The sequence below is a fragment of the Solanum dulcamara genome, chromosome 1 (assembly GCF_947179165.1).
Source record: "Solanum dulcamara chromosome 1, daSolDulc1.2, whole genome shotgun sequence".
NCBI classification, from domain to species: Eukaryota; Viridiplantae; Streptophyta; class Magnoliopsida; order Solanales; family Solanaceae; genus Solanum; species Solanum dulcamara.
The window spans coordinates 56189329-56206353 of record NC_077237.1 but is presented as its reverse complement, the minus strand read 5'-3'; the positions used below and the strand labels follow the sequence as shown (position 1 = coordinate 56206353).

Below are 17025 nucleotides of genomic sequence, written 5' to 3'. Positions count from 1 at the left end.
TATGAGGGAGAAAAAAAAAGATAATGGAGAGAGTGGTGTTGAAAGAATTTTGTTTTAAAATTTTAATTTTAGCTTGGATGAAATCTTCTATCTTAGACTCCCTAAACAAGTTGTTTGAACAATTAATCAACCAAAAATCAAAAGTTCTTTGACTTCTTGTATTGATAAAAAAAAAGTTCTTTGGCTTCTTATGTTAATTAAAAGAAAAGTTAATTGGTTTCTTGTGTTAATAAAAAGTTATTTGGTTTCTTGTGTTGATTAAATTGTTGAACATGAGTGAGAAATCATTCTCAAAATGACTTAATGAGTCATTAATATATATATATATATGTATCGATATGTAACACAAAAAATAAAAAATGTAATCGATATTTTTTAAGATATATTGTGTTGTAGAGAATAAATTATAGTGTTATGTTGTGTACGTTTAAAGATGATTGTAAAAATAATATGACTATTAAAATTTTCAAATGACAATAAATTCATAAGAATCTTATTATTTACGAAATTAAGAATGTTTATCCATAAATTATTAAAAGGGAAAAATAAAATAAAAAATCATAAAAATGCTAAAATAAGGATAATTATTAATAAAAAAAATAATTAAAACTAAAAAATATATTTAAAAAATTATATTTTGTGTTCTTTAACGATCAAGTAGTCTGAAGACGTTAATTTTGAGTACAGAGAGCCAAAATTGGGTGTCAACAGACATGTCCCTAACTCACCCTCAAAATTAAGTCAAAAATACCGATCTTAATTTAAGCATCTAAAAATAACATAAGCTAGATAAGACAGGAGTGTCGTTTCAAGAAGATGGAACTCACCAAAGTAGTAGACTTCAACGCTCAACTAAGCCATGGGGAGAAGAGTGTGGAGCAACGCCGGTCCCTACATGGTGATATCATGTAGGCAAAAGTATACGTTAGTACTTTGAGCACAACATTCCATCCTCAAACGGATGGGCAAGCCGAAAGGACGATTCAAACACTAGAGGATATGTTAAGGGCTTGTATGTTGGAGTTTAAAGGGAATTGGGATGATCATCTACCTCTCATCGAGTTTGCCTATAATAATAGTTACCACTCAAGTATTGAGATGGCGCCATTTGAGGCTTTGTATGAGAGACGATGTAGATCACCGGTTGGTTGGTTCGAAGTAGGTGAGATGACCTTGTTGGGCCCCGATTTGGTACTTGATGCTTTAGAGAAGGTGAAGATCATTAGAGAAAGGTTGAAGATGGCTCAAAGTCGTCAAAAGTCCTATTCTGACACTAGAAGAAGGGATCTTGAGTTTAATGTGGATGATTGGGTGTATCTGAAGGTTTCACCCATGAAAGGTGTGGTTCAATTTGGTAAGAAAGGGAAATTGAGCCCTAGGTATGTAAGGCCTTATAGAATCGTGAGACGTATTGGTAAGGTTGCATATGAGTTGGAATTACCATTGGAAATGGCCATGGTTCATCCGGTGTTTCACGTGTCTATTTTGAAAAAAAGTGTGGGTGATCCTAGTTCCATTGTACCTATGGGAGTAGTGAATATTGAAGAAAACTTGACCTATGAAGAAGTTCCTGTGGAAATTTTGGATCGGCAAGTTAAGAGATTGAGGAACAAAGAAGTTACATCTGTTAAAGTCCTTTGGAGAAATCAACAAATAGAAAGTGCAACATGGGAAGCGGAAGCGGATATGATTAAGAGATACCCTCATCTTTTCCCCTCTACCCAAACCTAAGGTATTAAGTTGTCCTTGCTCAATTACTTGAAATCTTTACATCTCAACTTTTCTTGTCATATGCTTGCAAAATTATGAAATATGTTTTAAACAATATTTTAAATTACACTGTTGCATTAATGATAGGTTGTTTGTTAACACTCTACTCTACTCAAGCTAAGTCTTTTCTCATTTGAGGATGAATGTTCCCAAGGGGGAGATAATGTAACATCCCCTAAAAACGTTGTATATAATGTTTCAATTTTCGCCTAAACATGATACAACCTCTGTATTTTGGGCATAACTTTTCATAGGAATATCCAAATTGAGTGATTCAAATTTTTGAGTAACCAGAAGATCATTACCTACAACTTTTATGAAGACCATATTTTAATATTCGGAGGTTAAGTAGGTCAAATAAATTAATTTTTGTAAGGTAGGATGCTGTGACGGAAATGAGTGTTTATAGAAGAAAAATTATATCTCACTGTAGGTTTATCCAAATTGGTTGATTCTTGAACTATATGAAACTAGACCTCCATATCTACAATTCTTATGAAGACACCAAATCCTAATAAGGAATTTATCTTATTCAAACGTAGCTCCCAAAATGAGTATTCTGTCAAAAATAACTCATTTCACCTACCATAGAAAGATCTAGATACATTTGACATCATTCATGACATAAATTGTCCTCCATTTAACATCATCCATGACATCAATATATTCCACTAAATTTTCAGATTTTTTTTATATAATTATTTTATTTATTGTTAGGTCCCTCTTTCCCACCTATAAATACCCACCTTATTTCCTCATTTTATTCATCAAGCTTTCTCAAGCAAATCTTCTCTCTATACACTTCTTTACACATTCTCAAATATAGTTTTAGTTCTTAGTAGTGAAAAAAATATTATTTCGGTGATTCATATATTCCGGGTAGTACACAAAACGTTCCGGCAAGGAGAGAAGCTAGGACTCAAGAGTGTTCATTAAGTCTTCCGGTACCAACTAAAGCTTCGGTTTCCAGGTATGTAAGGCTTCAATGAGAGTATTCCTTCCACTCTCATATCTAAATTATTTTGATTATATGATAAATTATGTTTATTTTCTTTAAGCTTTACTCTAAGTCATGTGGGTGTTTATCCATGAGTTCTTCCACCCATGTAGTCCAAAAACTCTTTCAATTAAGTCTCTTGGTTTCAAGTAATATTTTCTTATGGTAATTCTTATTTTACTTAATAGTATGAATCATGGTTAAACTAATGATTATTGATCTATTTTGATGCAACATAATTTCATATGTATGAATTGATGGTTTGCAAATAATTCCTCTATTTATCTATTTAAAGATTCTTGAAATTCATGGTGGGTTGTTTAAAGCATGATTTTTAATTAATGGATTTCAAAGTATTTATGTATATTTATTTACATACATATTTGCAAGTTGAAGTGATTTGAACCCACCTAGTTTACTATGTTTTTAATAAAGTTTGACTTGAAAGCTTTGACTCCAAATAAATGTTTATGAAAGCAATATATATGATCAAAAAGGGAGTCTTATGAAATGAAAGAATGATGAAATGATATATGGATTCTTTATGCAATAAGGACAATTCTTGCATATTTGAATTTGATGTTTGAATTCTCAAGTTATATGCTATGAATATTTTAAAGTATTAAACTATTCCGTGGGATTGACTTAGCACCGAATGAGGCATTGAGGTGGGATTCGGTAAGGGAATCCTAGTAGCAACCCCTTGTCTCATTAACTATGTGCCAACATAGGAGCCCTTGTAGGCTTAGGCTAATGGATCCATAAATAGCCCTTAAAGTTAAAGTTAAAGAAATGAATGAAGTTGACGGAGTTCTACCTGGCAAGTAATTTCCCCGGCCAACGTAGGGGGTTATGTTGGATTCCATGTAATAGCTCGCATGGTCTTAAATGTCGGTTATGGTTAATTTCCCACAAAATGAATGTTTTAAAGGATATCTATATGATTTATTATGCATACATTAAATTATGTTCCATATTACATAAATGTTTTAATGTTTCTTCAATGTTCATGCATCCTTACATACTTAGTACATTCAAAGTACTAACGCATACTCTTTTGCCTACATGATATCACCATGTAGAGATTGGTGCTCCTCCTCGTTCTCCTCCACGTGGCTAGTTGATATTCCATTGGAGACTACTTTTGGTGAGTTCCCATGTTCCGGGAACAATACTCCTTTATCTTTCTAGTTTATGATATGTTAAGATATTTTACTATGACATTTCTTCTATTATGATTGAGGGTGAGCTAGGGACTTGTCTTAGCCCCGTTAAATCTAATAGTTAGAGGTATTGTTGGACATATGTAAGTTGAAGATTTACTATTATGATTTCCGCTTGTTTATTTATCATCATTACCTATGAAAGACTAAAAGAATGCTAAGAGGCTTGATTGAGGTACTTTCGGGTTCCTCATTCGCCATGTCACGTCTAGGCCCTAGGCTTGGGTCGTGACACATTCATTCTTTAACTTTGACTTTAAAGGCTAATTGTGAATCCATTAGCCTAAATAGCCTACAAGAGCTCCTATATTGACGCATAGTTAATACATCATGAGACTTTACTTAAGGAACACTTAGATCGAATCCCCATCTACATGCTACATTCGGTGCTAGATCAATTCCACTGAATAATATTTAAATATCATAATAACATAAGCATTGTATAACTTTAGACATCAAATCATCATCGGTGGAATAGCTCATTAAAACATTTCATTTGATTCAAATATGTGAGAATTGTCCTTTCACATTGAATCATTTCTTTGGCTAAGAGCCTTTTCATCACCATTCAATCATTTCACAAGACTCCCTTCCATAAACATTTACTTCATAACATTCATTGGAGTCAAACTTCATTTCAACTTTACTTTATCATAAAAAATTAGGTGGGTTCATTTAAAAAAAACTTCAATGCCTCTAATGAATTCTTGCATGCATGAGAGTAATGAAAATGCATAAAATACACATTATTAAAGCAACCCACCATATATGTCTTAAAACTCTTTTCAAGCCTTCATATAGGCACTTTAATAACATCATAACTTCATAAAATCAAGAGTCAATATCTATCAATATATGTAAAGAAGTTTCAAATATATCATAATCTATATATTTAAAGTCATCATGAGCCTATAAGATTTCATCATTTTCAATTGAAATGCCAGATTGAGAAAATATTTAGGCTCCATGAGTGGAAGGACCCATGGATGAAAACCCACATACCTTAGAGTAAAGTCTGAAGGAATCTTGATGTTTGGTCTTCAATAAGGAGACTTGAATCTCTCTTATTTTGAGAGGAGTTGTTTTTTGTAGGAGGAGATTTGAGAGTATAAGAATGTTGTTAGGTTGAAAGATTTAGAAACATGATATTTTAATGAGTTCTGTCGGCCAAATCGATGAGTTAGAGGTCTCCTTGCCGACCTATTTGGTGAGTCGCCAAATGATGCTTTAGCTCGCCCAATCTAATAGTTTCTGAAGGATTTCGGGCACTACTCGGCGAGCTAGGTCGTGGTTCACTAAATTATTCGGCGAGTCACCATATTGGCTGGTGAACTCGTCGAATTATCCTGTCCAGATATGCTTTGATAAAACAACCATAACTTTTTCTTTTGAACTCCAAAAGATCTAAACTTGGTGGAATTAAAAAGAAGACGCAAATAACTTTAATTTAATAGGTTATGGGTCACCCAATTCGTTATAGTCTAGGAGTTATGATTGTTTGAAGTTGACCCTTATATGGATTCATTCGAAAACTTAGCCGATAGAAATCCTTTGGATTTGGCATGGTGTTAGAGATCCCTTATGACCCTAAATCACATCTAATACCCTTCAAATACTTAGAAATTGATCTTAACTCATATTTAAAATTAGAAGTCGTCGGGTTCAAGCCTATACACCTATGAAGAATGGTTCAGATCATGGTATAGAAATTTTTGAGGTGTAATAACCGCAGTCCATCCTCAAATCAATTGGAAGGCCAAAAGGACTATTCAAACATAGAGGATATGTTAAGGGCTTGTGTGTTAGATTTTAGAGGAAATTGGGATGATCATCTACCGCTTATCGAGTTTGCCTATAATAATAGTTACCACTTAAGTATTGAGATGACGCCATTTAAGGCTTTGTATGGGAGACGATGTTGATCTCCGGTTGGTTGGTTCGAAGTAGGTGAGATGACCTTTTTAGGCCTCGATTTGGTACTTTATGCTTTATAGAAGGTGAAGATTATTAGAGAAAGGTTGAAGACGGCTCAAAGTCATGAAAAATCCTATTCCGACACTAGAAGAAATGGATCTTGAGTTTAATGTAGAAGATTGGGTGTATCTGAAGGTTTCACCCATGAAGGGTGTGATTCGGTTTGGTAAGAAAGGGAAATTGAGCCCTAGGTATGTAGGGACTTATAGAATCGTGAGACGTGTTGGAAAGGTTGCGTATGAGTTGGAGGTACCATTGGAAATAGCCATGGTTTATCCGGTGTTCCCTATGTTGAGAAAATGTGTGGGTGATCCTTGTTCCATTGTTCCTTTAGGAGTAGTGAATGTTGAAGAAAACCTGACCTATGAAGAAGTCCGGTTGAAAATTTAGACCGACAAGTTAAGAAATTGAGGAATAAAGAAGTTGCATCTGTTAAAGTCATTTGGGGGAATCAACAAGTAGAAAATGCTACATGGGAAGCGAAAGCGGATATGATTAAGCGATACCCTCATCTTTTTTCCTCTACCCAAGCCTAAGGTATTAAGTTGCCCTTGCTTAATTACTTGAAATCCTTGCATTGCAACATTTCTTGTCATATGCATGCAAAATTATAAAATATGTTTCAAAGGATGTTTTAAATTATACTATTTCATTAATGATAGGTTGTTGGTTTACACTTTACTCTACACAAGCTAAGTCTTATCTCATACGGGGACGAATGTTTCCAAGAGGGAGATAATGTAACACCCCCTAAAAAATGTTGTATATGGTATTTCAATTCTCTATGAAAATAATATGCTTCAGTATTTTGAGAATAACTTTTCATAGGATGCTTCAGTATTCGGCCCTTGTGGCTGCCTCCAACCACTTTTTCTGACCAAATTTGAGTGGACTGTTCAAGCGTTAGCTGAACCGAATCTCCCATCTCACGTACGTGCCGCTCATAATCTTGCTGCATATTAGAAAATAAAAGTTATAATCAAACTATATATATATATATATATATATATATATATTAAAAATAAAACTTAGAAACAAAATACATTATAATATATCTTAAATAACTTACATAGGCTCGTTCGGCTCTTTCCTCCACTCACTCATTCGGATCCGACTCATTAGTGTTTTTCTTCACATGAGTCTTTTTAAAGACTTCATGGCGATAGGGAGTGCGTCCCAATTCTTTTTCCTACAAATAAAAATAAAATTAATAAAATAATATTTTGTGAAATAATTTATTTCAGAAAATGAATTTAAACTTAAAATTTAGAAACCTTACCATCTCCTTCTGAATCGTACCAACACTCTTTGCACCTCCGGTGTGCAACGAGCCACCCTTTAGGCTACAAATTCATCGAGACTACAAATTCTAATTAATTCAAGTTATAATTTATTAATTAATATAATAATTAAGTTCAAGTTATGATTAATTCAAGTTATAATTAATTAATTCATATAATAATTAATTTTAAGTTATGATTAATTCAAGTTATAATTAATTAATTCATATATCAGTTAATTTCAAGTTATGATTAATTCAGGTTATAATTAATTAATTCATATATTAGTTAAATTCAAGTTATGATTAATTCAAATTATAATTAATTAATTCATATAATAATTAAGATCAACTTATAATTATTAAGTTCAAATTCTATTTAATTCAAGTTCTAATTAATTAATTCATATAATAATTAAATTCAAGTTATAATTAATTAATTCATATAATAATTAAGTTCAACTTATAATTAATTCAACTTATAATTAAGTTCAAATTATAAATAATTCAAGTTTTAATTAATTCAAGTCAGATGTTCTAAGTTAAATAAGAACAAAATTACATGTTTCAAGTATATACAAATTAAAGTTCTAAAATAGGAGTATTCAATTATCTAATTAAAGTTCAAGTTCATGACAACATAAAGTTCTAATTAATTAGTTTTAAAGTCTAAGTTCTAGTTACTTCTAAAGCTTACAGAATTCAAACATATACAAACCTAAAAATTTCAAAGTTCCACTTCCAAAATTCCTAAAGTTTAAGTTCATGACTATGAATATGGTCTAACTCTAATTAGCTTAATTTGTTCATAAGTACTACAATTCAACAAGATTTCAAAAGTCAACAAAATTTCAAGTTCAAAATTTTAAGTTCAAGTTTCAAAATTCAAGTTCTAAGGTCAAGTTCTATATTATATTCAAGTATCCTAAAATTCAAGCATCTAAGTCCTAATTAGTTCCAAAATCTAAAGTTCACAATTTAAACAAACCAAAAAAAAATTCTAAGTTCAAAAATCCTAAAGTCCAAGTTCATAACTTGAATATCTTCCAAACATCAAAAATCATTCAACCCAATGTTTTTCTAACTTGAATATCTTCAAAACATAAAAAATCCTAAATTCTAATTTCTAATTAGTTCATGTTCTAACCGTAATTTTATCTTCAAAAATACTTCAAGTCCAACTAACACAATACCCAATTCACAATCTAATTTTAAAAAAACCACAATTCAAACTAAGGCCCTAAAATTTTCATTCACATCCTCACTTCAAGAACTAACCAACTTAACATAACATTTGAATATCAACAACACTTTAATTCCAACTCCAAAAAATATATGTAATTCACAATTTAATTCAAAAAAAATCCCAACTCAAACAAAAGACCTAAAATCTAATTTCTAACATTCGCCAATTCAAAATCACATATACAAATTAACTATGTTAATAACATACATTAAACAAATTAAATAAAATAAATTAACTAACAAATCAACAAATTAATATTTTTTTTCAAAATTAAAACCTTAAAACTAACTAAACTTATTAACAATACGAAGAGAGAGAGAGAGGTTGACAGTGGGGAGGGGCGGTGGCAACAACGACGATGGGGGAGGGCGTGGCGGCGGCAGCAGCGATAGGCGACGAAGGGGTGGGGGTGGAATTTTTAGAGAGAAGGGGGAGGGTTTAGAGAGAGAGAGAGAGAGAGAGCAAAAATGAGAAAAAAATCGGGTCTCTGTTTTGAAATATTTCAGATGGAGCAATGGAAAGTGTCGCTCTGTCCGTCGCTTTTTAAAAATATTTGACCGCCTTTGACCAAATAAGCAACGGACTTAGAGACGCTGTCCGTCCCTTATTTCAAAAAAAAAATAATAAATAAAATATAATAAAATACAACGGACGAAGACACAATATTTAAGTTATATTTAATTATTTTCAATTAAAAGCGACGGACTCTGTCGTTATGTTTATTTTATAATTAATTTTTAAATATATTTAAAAAATCCGCCAAAAATAGCGACGGACATATAGTCTCTGTCCGTCGCTATTCATAAAAAAAAATTAATTATTTTTTACAAAAAAAAGCGACAGACTGCGTCTCAAATGCCATCGCTTTTTTGAGCGACGCAGTCCGTCGCTGTTAGTTTCGTCATTTTTTACCAGTTTTTTAGTAGTGTATCCGACTAAGAAAATTAGTAAATAGACATCTTAGTAGAAAATCTTCTACTTAAAATTTGAATCAATAAATATTTATTTTCTTTAGCGTTGAGGATAAAATGTTAAGTCCATGAATATAGATTAGCCAAATTTTATCCTTTTTTCTTTATTTTGTGTTACTAAAAAGTTTGATACATTAAGAATTTATTTTTCATCTCAAATATATTTAGACTTAAATTATTTAAATATTTTTGATGAACTAATATTAAGAATTTGTATAAAAAAAAATTGTCTTTTAGAACAAATAAAAGAATTAACTAATTAATAAAATAATTCAATTTAATCAAAATTTCGGTTGATATTCTTTTTAGAGTAAAAGTGGAATGTGTGGTATTCTTGAACCAAAAGCAAAGGTTGAGTGAATTTTTGGACCAAAAGATGGAAGGATGATATTTTAAAATTATTTACAATAAGTTAAGAATATTTTTGAGCCAAAAAAATAGGTTGGAGATACTTTTAGACTAAAAGATGGAAGCAGTGTAATCATTATCCTTTTTCCATAGGTGAGAGATATTTGTGAGTCTTGTGTAGATTTAAACACTATTTAAAAAGTACTATAAGTTACAATAATTGATAATTTAAAATATTTCCTCTGTTCACTTTTATTTGTCACTTATTCCTAAAATAGATTTTTATTTTTATTTTTCAATTTTGACATATCAATAACAGAAAATTATTTTTTTTCCATATTTTAACCTAATCATTAAATACTTTTCTCCAAATTATTTTCTAAGACCTAATATTAAACATCAATTAATTGGGATAGTTTGATAAAATATCTATATCAATAAATATTATTTTTTTAATTGGATGTGCAAAGTCAAACAATGACAAGTAAAAATAAATCGAGGAAGCATTTAAAAGATATATATATATATATATATATATATATATATATATATATATATATATATATATATTTTTTTTTTTTTTTTTATGGGAACAGACCCTACACGAGGCTCCCACCTCTCGTGCACAGTCAGGGGTTGAGCATCACCCCCAAGCCTTAACATAAAAATAAAACAGAAAAATACAAGGAGGGGGACATAAACCTTACCTCCGATCCTATGTTGGTTCATAAGTCGACTAACCTATTAAGGTCGGCTAACTCATCCCCGTAGCAAAAGGAGCTATCTATAACTAGAAAGCAGTAAACCTATGAGAGGACTCCTCCCGATACAAGTCGACTAAGAAAGCATAAATGAGGGAGACTCTCCCCTTCCATGAGAAGACAAGAAAGTAACCTAGACTAGTCCTGTTCAACTATGCTACGTACCATACATAGCTAAATTGAAGAAAAACAAGTATATGAACCTTCTATCTCGCATGGGGTGAAGAAGCTCTTTTCATCTTTGCCCTTTCTCGTCTTGTCGTACCAAGTGAGTCCAGATGGAAGGATGCATCAACTTCAAGATCATGATTATAGCAGCTATGGAGGATGAAAAATAGAAAGAAGTGTAACAGTCAACAGCTTTGGAGCTGTATCAGTCAGCATCTTTGGAGTTGTTGTTGAGAATGATATGGTCCTGAATTGCTGTATGTAGCGGATGTAAGTGGTGCAGCTGTGGCTGAACTGCTGCTTGGAGATCCAACTGCAATCAAAAACTAATGAGGCACAAATGCTGAAGAAGTGCATCCACAATATTTTTAAAAGATATATAAAAAATGGGAATTGTAGTTTATAATCATTGGATAATTTTTTATTTTTTATTTTTGGTTGCTAAACACCAACAATGGGAAAAGAATTGTATTAGACTGGGAGGGAATCCAGGCACTTTATACTTTGTACAAGCATGAGTTTTTTCTCCCAAAACAAACCACCCGTAAATGGAAGAAGAAAGATTGCCATCGTTATCTGAAAATGACGCAAACTACATAGCATCCCACAAACTCGACCTCATTGGATCTTCTTTCCTTGTATTTCCCGTTACCTTTGAAATCTTTTACTTCCCAAGTCTCTTTCTCTTCCAACAAGATGATGACACATACTTCCTCTCTTTGTTCCTATGTATAAATAGACATTTCATTTTTGTACATATGGGGTCAAACTTGAAATAGATAATTGTGATAAGGACAAATAGAAAAGCAAGGTACTTTTCTTTATTTTCATGTATTCCTAATGCTCTGATCAGTAATTCTAGTTATGTTTTTTCCAAATAATTCTCTACACCATGTTGTTCGTTCCCATTGTTTCTTGTTTGTGTAGCTGGATTGGTGGGTGAAGAAAATTATAAGGTGGAGATTGTTAAGTCCAATAAAGCAGATGCCTTTTGATGTAGTAGATGGCTTTCCCCGTGTGTTATTGTCTGAGCCTGGTGGTTCCTCAGCAGAGGTCCTTCTCTTACTGAAATTACATATTTGTGATTCTACTGCTGTAGATTAAGATTTATTCTCTCAATTATGAATTATTATAAACCCAGTAACTCTTCCATTTTATTCAGCGAAATTAATCTGGACGGAGATATAATTGGTTTAGATATCTGACTAAAACGTAAAATCTAGGTCCATGGATTACATGAACTCCTTGGCGTAGCTACTACGCTCTGTTTCTTCCGCTGGTTTTGTTACTGCGAGACTTTTATAGATATTAATATAAAGGTAACATATAGGTATATATGTTTTGGGGGTGAAGAAAAACAGAAAATGTTTTCCAATTTTCCCATGGTCAATTATTTTGGAAAAAAAAAATTTCTAGAAAAACAAGCCCCTTGAAAATGAGTAAAATGACCTTCCTAATGATAAGAGCGAAAACAAACTCTACTAATGACATTCTACGGTGATTGTGTGCTTATTGCCCTACACTACTCATCTCCATCCCCATCCCACATAGCCCTCATGCCCACCATCCCACACCTCCCACAATATATGTCTAAATTATACACAAATACTTTTAGGATAATATTTTTCTTAGTTACAAACACAAGAAAAAATTGAGTGGGTTTCTTATTTTCTCGTTTTTAATATATGAGAAAAATATATTATCTCCAAAGCATTTGTATATAATATTGGGAAATATTATAGATTTGGATATAAAAGGTAACATATAGAGGTAACTCCATATATATATTAACTTCTTCTGAGATTTTAATGTCTGCTTATTTGGTATTACCTGTACTACTTTCCTTTTTGAGGTAGGCTTGAAATGTTTGGTTTTGTTTAAAAGTACATGTTCTCAGATTTCTGATATTCTTTTTTCCCTTGATTATATTTCAAGTTTCTAGAGAGCTTAAGAGGTGGCATAAGGAATCTTCTAACTGAACCAGCTAGTCCATATTTTTATTTTGATCATATAAACTAGAGGTGTCTCTCAGGCTTAAGGCTAGTTCTTGCTGTAGATTGTACTGGCTAAAGTATAACATCAAGTCACATTTGTTGAATCATGAATATGAAAGAATTCTCTATATGGTTTGGTAAATGTATTATTCACTTTCTAATGCTCCAAGCAAAAATAGGTGCTCTTATATGGTGGTCAAGTTGCCTCTTGGAAGAATGAACGAGGAGAAGAACTACTGTTCAGAAGTACCAAGGTATGCAGCATGGTCATATTCCGTTGTTTTCTTCACATGCTATATCTTTTAAGCAATTATGTAAGATGACGAAATTAAATTGTGAAGCAGTCACCAAGATATCCATGCTCTTGCTTATAGCTTGGATGGAGAAGAAAATCCTATGTATTTTCTCGTCTATGCTTCTTTCTCGTTGTGATGTTTGTTGTGGCTATATTCAGCTGCATCCTAGTGTTCTGGCCCTAAAATTTGTAGCTTTTGTATATTTCTTTCTTACTTGGACTACACAATGGCCTGTATTACCTTATTTTCCACACGAAGTCGTATGATAAATAATGGTTGTTATGATCTGTAGTAACCACAAAATGGTTGTCTATTTAATTTTATGAGAAGATGGCCGAGATTAATTCATCAATTTTGGTTTTAGTATATTAATAAATATTGTAAAGCTGTATTAATCAGTGAGCTATGTGTTTAAGTAGTTACTGTATATTAGATCTGCATTAACTTTATCTTACAATCTTCGTGTTTTTTCATTCTTTAGCCTCTTGCAAAATCTCCAAATGCAACTAGGGGCGGAGTTTCTGTTTCGCTTTCACAGGTGAGATCACTTGCCAATATTTTTTAAAGCCTTATTGCTTAATTCTATAATGCATTCAAGAGCCGTAGTTTGTCTATGCAGTTTGGTACAACAGGGAAAGTTCTGCAGCATGGATTGGTGAGGCAGAATCTATGGTCATTAGATAGTAGCCCTTTGCATCTATCTTCCTCTGGAAGCCAGTCATCTATTGACCTCATCTTTCAGCCTATTGGGAAAGATTTGAAAACTAACCCTTCTAGGTATGCTCAGGTTGATGATGTGGTTAATAAATAATCAAACTTTTTAGGAGCCTCACCACATTTTAAGGTGATGTATGGTGGTCTCATGCAGTTTTGAGCTCCGGCTACATGTATCGCTGGGTCCTGGAAGGCTAACCTTGATACCTTCTGTGAAGAATACTGATAACAAATCCTTTTCCTTTATATTTGGTCTATGCAACGACTTGTCAGTATCTGATATCAGGTCTGAGCTTTGTACTTCTTTATTCATAGTCATTCATATAATCATTACAGCTGACCCTAAAACTATTGTTCTCTACACTACTAAAAAATCACTATTTTTCCCACCGAAATTTCCCACCAGAAAATATTCAATAGCTATTCCCACAAATATTTTGAGAATCACTGAGAAGAATAAATAGTACTGCTTTCACAGGGAAAAACTAGGAAGCTTCCCACTATTTCAATGAAAATCTGTTTCTCACCATGCATTTTTCTAGTGAGCTGGTTCGGTGAGAAATGATTGGAAAAATCATGTTCTATAACAAAAATTTCCCACTGATAAGTGGTGGGAAAGACCTTTGGTTCTAGTAGTGCTAACATTTAACTATGTTGAGTTATCGTCCTTTAGAGATTGATTTGCTTTGTTGATCTGTAGTGAGGTGCGCATTGAAGGACTAGAGACACTTGACTACTTGGATTGTTTGCTACGACAAGAGAGATTTACTGACCAAGCTGATGCTATTACATTTGATGGAGAGGTATTTTTCTCTTTGTCTAACTGGTTGATACTTGACAAGGCTTTGTTTGTGCTTCATGTTAAACTTTCCTTATTGTGAATTCTGGAAATTTGAGTTTCAGTTGCTAGTTTATCTGTGTTCTTCTCGTATGGAGCCGTTCAGTTTTTCCTTTTCCCCAACAGGTAGTAAGAATTTATCGTTGCTGAATATTGTTAATTGTGTCAGGTCCATCGTGTTTACTTAAGTACACCTCCAAAAATTGCAATCATAGACCATGGGAAAAAGAGAACGTTTGTTCTTCGTAAGGAAGGTCTACAAGATACTGGTCTGTAAAATCCATACACTAGTTATTTATTTTTGTATCTTTTGGGAGCATTTCGTCTATCTTTTTAAATTGATTAATCATTTTGGCTGGCAGTTCTTTGGAATCCATGGGACAAAGTATCTAAGGTTCTCCCTGACTTTGGCATGGAGGATTACAAGATTATGATGTTAGTAGATTCCACAACCTTTGAAAAGCCAATTGTGCTGAAACCTCATCAAGAATGGAAATGCTGTCAAGAGATTGTCACGGTCTCTTCGAGCTATTGTAGTGGGCAATTGGATCCTCAAAATGTTCTTTATGAGTTAAGCTGAGCTTAATTTAGTAACTTATGGGGCTTCTATTGTTGTTGTGTTATGTATGCTCTGATGTGTATATATAGAAAGAAATACCTGTGCAGATGATTCTGATATTTTTCGTTTTAATGTTATATGTGTTGACCTGCCATGTTTATTGGTGAGGTGATGAGGTGAATGGAACATGAAGTTATAGTAGAAAAAGTGAATAGAACAAGGCTTTGTGTGGTGGTTCTCTGTGAATTGCCCAGCTTCCTACTAAGCTGAATTTTTTTATGTTCTGTGTATTCTATGGGGTAAAACCTCATCTAGCAAAAGGACTAACCAGACCGTGACATGTGGATAAGGCTGAATATGAGGGATGCTTGCATCGGCTTGGGAAAATTTGGAAGGATCATCCCCAATGTGACCTGAGTGGATATTGCTTCCGCACAACCAAAGCAATTCCATAATTGAGTAGCCTGCGAGACCGCTCCTCGGGAAAAGCCATTTTACAGTTGTGGTACCCTTATACTGACTCTCGGGGAGATAACAATCTGTCTCGAGCCTTGCGCTAGCCTTGCCCCAATCTGGCTTGAGTCCAACATCAAAACCCAAGCACACGCTACACTGTAGCCTTTACAGTGCAAGCATGTAGTCATTTCATATTGAGGTGACAAATTGACTATTTGGCCTATGAAAGAGTCCTCTTGGAGGAAGAGAAGGGCACGAGAAAATTCTTGAGTTCTCCCTAGAAGCCTTTTATATTCTTTTCTTAGGATTTCCACGGGAGAAGGCTTTCGACCTTCTCCTTCCATTTATTTTTTTATTCCTTCGAACAATGTCTACACATGTATTCTCTCTCTCCCTTGGAGGGTTTGTCGAAAGGAAATTAACTTGATCGACATTAACATACATGCATTTAACCTTCGCTTACAATAATGATAACCAATAAATGATGATTAATCAAAAAACGGTTTGGCGTCATCTGTGGTGATACACAGCTGAGGTGCTATTTTGATTTGTTGTTCCTACTCCTTGTTGAATTCTCAAGGTCTATCCGGTGATAAATGGTACCATGTCTGGGAATTTATATGATGGACATCTGTCAGTTCTAAACACAATACCCTCATCCACGGATTGTAACACCATGTAACTTCTACCACATGTTCAATTTGTAAACGCAGATGAGTCGGTGTAATATCGAAGAACAAGGTTGCAAATGGATAAATATATCAAGTAACCCATATATTATGCCATTTAAAGTGTTAAGACCATGGTTAGAGGACTACGGGAGCCATAGAACAAAAGTTGAAGTTAAAGGGTTCAGTACGCCAGAGTATTTCAACTGATTCCGAGCATAATCAAAATTTGAACAAGCCTATCTCCCAATATAGGGGGAGTTAATAGGCTGAGCTATCTATCAAAAGAAAGACATATGAGTCTATTTTCCAGCCAACCAAATTTAAGAACATGACATTTGATAGGAGGGTATAGAGATCACAAATTAGGATAGAAGGTTAGCTGCTAGTTGAACTTTTTATTCAACGAGATACGGCTTGGTGAACGTAAGAAAGCACAGTGTGTGTTGTAATATTAAACTTATGTTGTATTTCTTTCTTTTGATATATTCTACTATCTAATGTTTATTATGTTTCTGTTACCATGATATTTCGTTGTTACTATTTTTCTTCTAAATTCTCTAGGGTGCTTCCATCATTAATCGAGAAGTTTCCTTAATGTGAATTATTTTATAAATATAACTGAAAACGTGGTGGTACAATGGGCGTTTGATTTCCCCTTATTCAATAGAAGTGGTATTGTTACAATCCCTCATGGCCTCTGGGTCATGGAAAAGAGGTCACATGACGTGTTCAGTGAAGGATCACGCCCATCATAAGTTAG

The 17025-nt window shown here is 33.3% G+C and overlaps 1 protein-coding gene across 1 annotated transcript; it reads left to right on the top strand.

The window, feature by feature from the left end:
* Nucleotides 1–11186: 11186 nt before the first annotated feature.
* On the top strand, nt 11187–15324 carry LOC129886567 (putative glucose-6-phosphate 1-epimerase). The gene is made up of 9 exons (XM_055961345.1): nt 11187–11548; nt 11665–11790; nt 12911–12985; nt 13509–13565; nt 13647–13804; nt 13896–14027; nt 14442–14544; nt 14749–14848; nt 14942–15324. Exons 2-9 carry the CDS (start codon nt 11722–11724, stop codon nt 15157–15159), a joined length of 912 nt encoding a protein of 303 aa, XP_055817320.1. The 5' UTR covers nt 11187–11548; nt 11665–11721; the 3' UTR covers nt 15160–15324.
* The last annotated feature ends 1701 nt before the right edge of the window (nt 15325–17025 follow it).

What these genes read in the sequence shown, in the direction of transcription:
- LOC129886567 (XM_055961345.1), top strand. Translation starts at nt 11,722, where the DNA reads ATGCCTTTTGATGTAGTAGATGGCTTTCCCCGTGTGTTATTGTCTGAG. An exon ending in CTGGTGGTTCCTCAGCAGAG is followed by an intron (nt 11,791 to 12,910) that starts GTCCTTCTCTTA and finishes AAGCAAAAATAG; the next exon opens with GTGCTCTTATATGGTGGTCA. An exon ending in CTATTACATTTGATGGAGAG is followed by an intron (nt 14,545 to 14,748) that starts GTATTTTTCTCT and finishes TAATTGTGTCAG; the next exon opens with GTCCATCGTGTTTACTTAAG.